The sequence below is a fragment of the Gekko japonicus genome, unplaced genomic scaffold, assembly GCF_001447785.1.
Source record: "Gekko japonicus isolate JY-2015 unplaced genomic scaffold, Gekko_japonicus_V1.1 scaffold1688, whole genome shotgun sequence".
Taxonomy (NCBI): domain Eukaryota; kingdom Metazoa; phylum Chordata; class Lepidosauria; order Squamata; family Gekkonidae; genus Gekko; species Gekko japonicus.
In genome coordinates, this window is record NW_015172057.1 from 54,007 (window position 1) to 62,041 (window position 8,035).

At 44.3% G+C, this 8,035-nt stretch overlaps 1 protein-coding gene across 1 annotated transcript in view; it reads left to right on the plus strand.

Moving 5' to 3' along the window:
* The window catches only part of MMS22L (MMS22 like, DNA repair protein), a 138,959-nt gene that overhangs the window by 2,495 nt on the left and 128,429 nt on the right, over window positions 1-8,035 (plus strand). The window contains exon 2 of the mRNA XM_015420755.1: window positions 1,292-1,417. Coding sequence (XP_015276241.1) covers window positions 1,292-1,417 — 126 coding nt within the window. The remainder of the gene's footprint in view (window positions 1-1,291; window positions 1,418-8,035) is intronic.

Consider the following 8,035-nt stretch of genomic DNA (forward strand, 5'->3'; position numbering starts at 1 on the left):
AGCCGTATTTTCATACCAATCACTAAGAATTCACTCTCCTTCAGTCCATCTGCCTGCATGTGTGACATGCTGTCTCCTGCTGACCTTACGTGCTGCGGATATTTTTATCTGTGACCTTTTGCCATGCAAGTTGTAACCTTGGACCATTTGGCCATTTTTTCCTAATCCCCTTTCCCCCTGACCACTCATTGATATGCCGTTTCCTGTCCGCTCATTGATATGCCCACTCGTTGATATACTGTTTGATATGCTGTTTCCTGTCAGTCTAACCGCGAGGGATTATGCATTGCTTCTGCAATTTTTAAAAATGTCCTTAAACTTATCAGTACATGATAAATATAATAACAGGATGCCTGTAAACATATAAGCGTCCACTTGGAAACAGTGGGTTTTTTTCCCCTATCGTGATGGAACCCAGGTTTTTTTTGTCTGAGTGGTGGGATATAAGATGCAAAAGATTGAGAACCACTGCTTTAGGTGATGTTAGAACCTAACGAGCACAAGTGTATGAATATGAAGCAGATCAGTGACTGAATCAGGCTAGATCAGTTCTAAAACAAAGAATATTAGATGTTGAACGACAGATGGACGTGAGCAGGATTAGGAGCCCTGTATTTGATGTAAGTTCACTTAACAAGATAGTTGTGAGACCTTACATCAAATATTTAGATATCAGCAATCATAGAAGAATTTTTACCCTATTAAGATACAACGCCTTACCCTCAGCCATAATGGAGGCCAGATTTACTAGATCACTGAGGAAAAGTTGTATATGTGGGATGGGATCTGATGAAACATTGGAACATGTAATTTTCGATTGTCTTATATATCATAATATCAGGGAAGTTTTGATCAAGCCTATAGTTAACTCCTTTCCAGGTCGTAATAGAAGGATACTTTTGTCAATTATGCTGGCAGGAGATAATCAAAAGCTGACTAGGATGGTTGCCAAATTTGGTTGGTTGGCATACCAAACTAGGAAAGAGATAAAGGACGACATAATAAAGGACAGATAGGCCTAAACCTAATTTTTGATCACAATTCTGATTTTATTATTTCTGTATTTTAAAGTTTTTAGATCCTATTTATAATTTTAGATGCCGATATATTTTATAATTTTACTGCTCCTGTAACTGTATTTCCATGTCTTTTATTATACTGGTCTATGACCGTAATAAACTTGATGGATGACTCACCTGAAAACAAATGTGCAATATTATGTCGTCATGAATTGGTTAAGTGTGTGTAACCCTTTCAAGAGCCTGTGCATAATGCTGACTTTATTTTTCAGGATTTTGCTGAGGCTGGATCCTTTTCCAACTGACTATGAAGAAGATACAGTGGAATTATTTGGCTTTCAATGGGTTACTGAAACTGCTTTAGTTGAGTCATGTACTCTTCTGTTCGGATTATTTAGGTATGTTTAAAAAAAAACAAAAAAAAACGTTCATCCTGTTATATAGGATGCTGTGCTCAGGAATACTTCCTTTAGACCTGAAAGATAAACATTCAGATGTTTCCATCCCTTCTCCCCAGGTATATTTTAAGGACAAGTTATTGGATGGCCACCCAGATACCGCTCTGCAAAATCTGGCTGTGGCTTTGGAGGCTGTGGTGGGATGGTTAAAAAAGGGTAGGCTGAGCCTGAATCCAACAGAGGTGGAGGTTCTGTGGCTGGGGGTGGTGGCGTCTCAGGGTTGGGGCATAGACTGCCCACTCTTGATGGGGCACCATTAACACTAGCACAGTCTGTCCAGAGTTTGGGTGTGGTCCTGCATGCCTCCTTAATTAATTAATTAATTTTATTTCATTTCATTTATACCCCGCCCTCCCCGCATGCGGGCTCAGGGCGGCTTACACAGTACAACAGTACAGTAAAAATAGCACAATAAACAATTTAGGCACACAAGTGCAATAAAATTAAAAATTATCCACTTAAAATACAGTACAATCTTACCGGATGCATCAATAGTTAAAAATACCCACTCGTTACTTTAACTGCCCGTGAGGCCAACAAGAGGGGTGGGTGGGGTGCCATTAACTAAGATGTCCCCAGTTGGTTGATCGGCCACCCCCGATGGCGCTGCTCTGGCATTAACCATGGAGGCCCAGGCTGGCATTTTTCCATCTGTGCCAGGCAAGGCAATTAGCCCCTTTCCTGTTGCTCCCTGACGTAGCCATAGTAATCCGTGCAACGTCACCTCTAGGCTAGATTACTGTAACTCGCTGTACGCTGGCCTGCCCCTGAGACTCACCCAGAAATTCCAGCTGATCCAGAATGTGGCGACATAAGTCCTAGCAGGAACACCACAGATGGCACATATACAACTGGTATTGTGCCAGCTACACTGGCTCCCAATGGAGTACTGAGTTAGGTTCAAGGTTTTGGTATTGACCTTTAAGGCCTTGGGAGGTCAGGGACCCATGTATCTTCAGGAACACCTCTTCTGGTATGTCCCCAGGACAGAGTTACACTCCACTGAGAACTACTTAGTGGTGATTCCCCAGCCCAAAAGATATCCGTCTGTCCTCGACCAGAGCCAGGGCTTTCTCAGTCCTGGCTCTGACCTGGTGGAACTCTCTGCCAAATGCCATCAGGGGCCTGTGGGATTTAATGCAATTCCATAAGGCTTGTAAGGCAGAGATGTTATGCCAGGCTTTTGGTTGAGGGCACTGACGGTTTTCCATCATGGCTGGCACCCCCCCCCCCTTTTCTACCATCTCTCCTGTTTCGGCCTCCTCTTTACCCTGCCTACAAGGCAGTAACACAGTCCAGAATGGGTTTAAACAGATTAGAAATGCCATATGAGATTACTTTAAGAATGGAAGAAATATTATTTATTAATTTTAACTTTTCCTGTTTGATGTTTTAACTTTTGTTGTACATTGCCTGGAGCCTTGTCTATACATATGAACATTTGTTGTTGAATGTTGGCTGGCTTTTTTCTCTGTTGGTTGTTGTTGGGGAAGAATATGATCTGTTACCCATTGGTAATTTTTCTTGTTAGGTTTTAAAATTTGAGTCCTTTGTACAGAAAAAGTAGAAATATTTTAAACAAACACTGTTCTACATCAGACACATCTTAGGGCACAAAGATGAGGGTGCATGACTACCGATGTAGCACAGTGAAGCAGCACAGGTTTGACCCTGTGGAGCATAACAGTCAAGAGTCTCACTTCAGAAAGCAGCAGGGAGGGGGTTCAGCTTCTACTCTAGGGTGATTCTGGTGCCTGTTGTAGCCTCAGACCACACTGGAAGTGACACTGTTTAGCACAGTGCATAGGATGTGGTGGTGGGGAAACTTGCCAGACAGGTTAGTTGGCTCTCTGCTGCTACCATTATTTTCCCAGATACTTCAGTGTGGTGCTAGTTGAATCGTCTCTTTTCCCATTGATGGGTTTGATCTCTGCTTGGCGTAGGAAAATATGCATGGTAATAATGATGTTTATTAGGTGCGGTGATGGATATTTCCTGTAACAGAGGGGATAGATTAGGATAGAACCCCATGAGTTGAGTGCCCTCTGTTAGTCCTGTCTTCCACTTGCCAAAGCAGCCTGTTTCTTCATCTCCCATTGTGCATATTCTCACTTCTTTTCTTTCTGCCTTGGTCCATTGTAGGTTTGATTGTCTGAATCTGGGTTCCTCTTTATGGAGAAATAATTATAAGAGAATGATACCTCTAGTTGCTGTTTGATTTGCAGTTGTCCGCTCTTTAGCTTAGCACCTGAAAGGAACAGACCAGATGTAGTGGGTGAAATGCAGAAGATAACCTGCTTTTATGTGCCAATAAAGGTAACTGGATTGATAAAAAGAAGATACCTGCTTGTGTTTCTCTTTCTCTTCCTCATTTCCTAGACCAGGGAAGTCAAACATAAGGCCTGGGGGCCAGAACCGGCCCTTCCAGGACTCTTATGCGGCCTGCAAGCAACTAGTGGAAGGGAGGGAACAGGAGACTGCTGAGGGGATTGTGGCTTCAGCATGGTGGAACAACCTCGTCTGCAGCAGTGTGGGAGCGTCCGCCCAGTGCTGCACTGCTGGCTCTCCAGTCTGCCCATGTGGGTTTCCTTTGCACCCGCCTACCAGCCTATGAGGTCTTGTAGTGAGGATACACCAACTCAGAGCTTACCAGCTGCTGACTTTTATACATTTTATATCTCTGGCACCTGGCATTACATTTATGGCACACACAGCCTGGCCCAACGAAGTCACATTTGTGTCAGATCTGGCCCTTGTAACAAATGAGTTCGACACCCCTGTCCTAGGCCTTGGTGAGAGCTTAGTGATACTTGGGGTACCGTACAGTGCTCACCTGGAGGCCCTGTTGTGCAAGAGTTTAATTCAGTATTGATCATCTTTGGGAACGTGCTAACGAGAGAGAGAATGTTGTTAAACACACCCATCCCCTTTGTGAATGCTCTTTTGTTTATCTATGGGTTTTAGTTCCAAAAACCTGGTGATGGTCATTTTGGGAGTGACACATAAAACAAATGGTTAGTTGTAGATTTTCTGGGCTGTATGGCTGTGGTCTTGGCATTGTAGTACCTGACGTTTCGCCAGCTGCTGTGACTGGCACCCCCAGAGGTATAACACAGAAAGATGGAGTTCTCTCTTTGTCAATGTGAGAAGAAAAATGGTAGGCACGTAATTTCTATCTATTCAGGAAGGTGGGGTAGGGCTGAGTCATTATCTTGTAGGAGTTTCCCAGGCTGTGACATGCTAATGGAGGACCTTTCCTGAGGAGATTCTTTTGCATATGGATTGGCTGTTGAAATTCTAATCTTATCTGTAGTGCTGTTGTAAGATGTAGAGCATTTTGTGATTTTCAAGACAGGAAACCATGCCCTATTTATTTTTAAACTCTCCTTTCCTGTTGAAATTGTGTTTATGTTTATTAATTTCAATGGCTTCCCTGTGTAATCTGACATGGTAACTGGATGTGTTGTCCAGCCTTTCAGTGTCTTGGAATAAGATACTGTGTCCTGTTTGAGTTAGGCTATGTTCAACCACTGCTGATTTTTCAGGTTGGCCAAGTCTGCAGCATTTTTCATGTTCTTTTATTCTTGTCTGGTGCTTTGTATCCATCCACTGTACGGTTATTACTGTGTTCAAAGCTTCCCCTACATCCATGGATATCTGGAGTAGGAAGGACAGTTCACCACAAAGGACAGTTTCATTCTCTCCCTTCTTTTTGTATTATGTGGTGTAAGTGTGGGCTCAGAATCATAGAATGTTAGAGTTGGAAGAGACTTTGCAGGTCATCTAGTCCAACCCCCTGCACTCTGCAGGAGTATACTGAAAGATAGCCCTACATACCTACAACATACCCGAAAAATGGTTGTCCAGCCTCCGCTTGAAAACGTCCAGCGAAGTTGTTCTTCTGTAGAAATTTGCTTCTTTTCCAACCTTTGCACCTTTTTTTTACCTTTTGGGTAGTGGCATCAACTTCTTTCACTTTCTCAGCTGTTTGCTCTGTGATTTTAAGAGTCTCATTCAATTGAAGCTGCTGAGTAGTGATGCTTTGGTTCATCATTGACAGCTGTTCCTTGAGATTAGTCATCTGGTCCAGCAAGGGGCGCAGGGATTCTGCCAACATTTTAGCCAACTCGGTGGTTGCCGTTTGCTAGTTATTCTGACAGAAAACAGTGGCTGAAGTGGGAGTGGGTGGGGAAGAGGAGCAAACTCAGCACCCAGCCAGTGGCACGCGAGTACTCTTGAGTGGTTGCGGCTGATGGGTCAATGACTGATGGAGCGCATTGCACAGCCAATGGGAGAGCTGGAAACGGCCAATACGCTAAAAGGATTATTATATAGAGATTTGCTTCATTTATACCCCACCTTTCTCGCCAATGAGAACCCAAGCCAGCCTACATCATTCTCTACAACAGTCCTGTGAGGCATATTAGGCTGAGAGTGGGTGACTGGTCCATGACAGAATGGGGAATTGAATCTCCCAGATTCTAGTCTGATGCTCTTACCAGTATATCATACTGGCTCTCAGCTTTCCCTCCCTCCTTCCCCTGTGGTACCAAGTTGTTTGGGTGAGTTTTATGGTGGCGCCTGCCAGGCCTAGCCAAGTTGCACAAGTTGAGTGGAGACTGCTGCTGGGCCCTGGAGAGTTATTTGGCATCACCTTATAACCACTACTGCACCTGGGTGAGTTGTGTAGATTGCATGGTAGCAAGTTGCCTGGTGGTTGCTGCTGGGCCTGGCCTTCCTCCAGGGCAGAAGGGGGTGGAGCAGGGATGGACTTGGAGGCCAAAATAGCCCTGAACAGGGCCCTGCCCCCGCACCCCTGTCTTTTTACTAATAGGAACCAAGGTGTAAAGGCTGGCAATATTGTTGTGATTGTCTAGCAGCCCCCACAATGGCCACTGAGATCTCAGAGGCCTTCCATTTCTTAAAGGTACAGGCATTGCTTCTATTTTGGGGGGATTTAACCCCAATGTATTTTTCAGAAATATTTCAGATTTTTCAACAAACCTGCGGCTTTTCTCAAGTTTTTGAAAAGATATATCTTGTTATTACTACAATCTCTGGATTTAAGTATGCACAGTTGGGGGCATTTTTAGAATTAGATACATTGATAACTTGTATTTGCTTTCTAGTTAATAACATGGATTTTTTTCCTTTGGCAGAAGCGCTGTTTGTTGGAGAAAGTGTGGCAGCTTTTTTGCTTTTTGGCTGGTGTCTTTTCCAACTTCCTAGCCCCCACCCCCTTCCGTTTGTTGGAAGTGGAAGTGCCTTGCCTCATGCAGGCAAGTCAAGTATTCTAATACTAGGCTGCTGCCACTCTGCAGGACTGGCATGAAGCATATAAAATGGGATACAAGGGGTGGGTGTGGGTGCTGGCACCTTTATTTCCTACACAAAATTGGGCTGAGAGGTGCTGAACCTTGCCAGTATTCTCCAGTGCTGTACAGCAACTGGGATTCAGTTAAATGCTGCCCAACATGAAGAGAGCGTTGTCCTCATGCCCCCTGGTCATACAGCTGGTATGCAGCTGGCTTAGGCAAACTCTCTTCATCAAGGTGCACATTTAAAAAAAAAATCTATTTATTTTACAACTTTACAAAATAAGTTATCAGACCAATGCATGTTCATACTTATTTATTTTCAGATAAATAATCCTAACGCTGATGTGAGTGGCATGTACTCTGCTAGAACCTTAAGTGAATCTACCCTGTCTCCCAACTTGGCTATGGCTGCTGCTGGCTTCATATCTACCTCCTAAGTTAAGATCTTATCAGTCTACTCTTACCTCAAATTAGAGAGAGTCCCCCCAAAATTCCTATTTGGTCCCAAAGCGACAAATTAATTTCATGCAGGAAAAACAACCTAATATACACATGTTACTATCCAGATAAATCTACAAATTCAGACTAAATGTCATGATATTTCACTTTTGTCTGTTAAAATCAGTTCTCGGGGTCATTGACTTCAAGGTCTAACATTGCTTCTGCTCATTGTTTCTGCTCATATTTCAATATATGGTGTAGCTATTGCTCTCCATTTTTGAAGAATATTTCATTTAGGCTTAGCTATTACCAAGGCTCATAAGACTGTAATGATTTCAAGTTATAAGTGTGTGTTTCTTTAAATGGTTGGTAACCTTCAGAAGAACAAGGGGGGGTGAAAGAGGGAGATGAGTGAGTGAGATGATTGGTTGGTGATTGAGTGTATGGACAGAGCTAAGAAGTGTGTGTTCAGTTAGCAGCTGTCAATTGTGGTCAGTTCACAGAGTCTGAGAAGCAGTCTTCTAGTTAGAATCCCACAAGAAAGGGGACCCGTGATACTCGCGTGGGGGGGAAGAGCTCCAGGCAGAGCAGGAGGAGGAGGAAGCAGCAGCAGGTAAGTTTCCTCCCCCTATCCCCGCTGATTCCCTCCCCGATCTCCTCCACCCCCCTTCCACCACCACCCCTGGCTCAGGGGGCGAGGCCCGAGCGGCTGCCAGCCACTGGGCCTTGCCGGTTCCCCCCCCCCCCCCCCCCCCCCCCCCCCCCCCCGCGCCGCGCCCCCACGACCCACTCCCCGCGC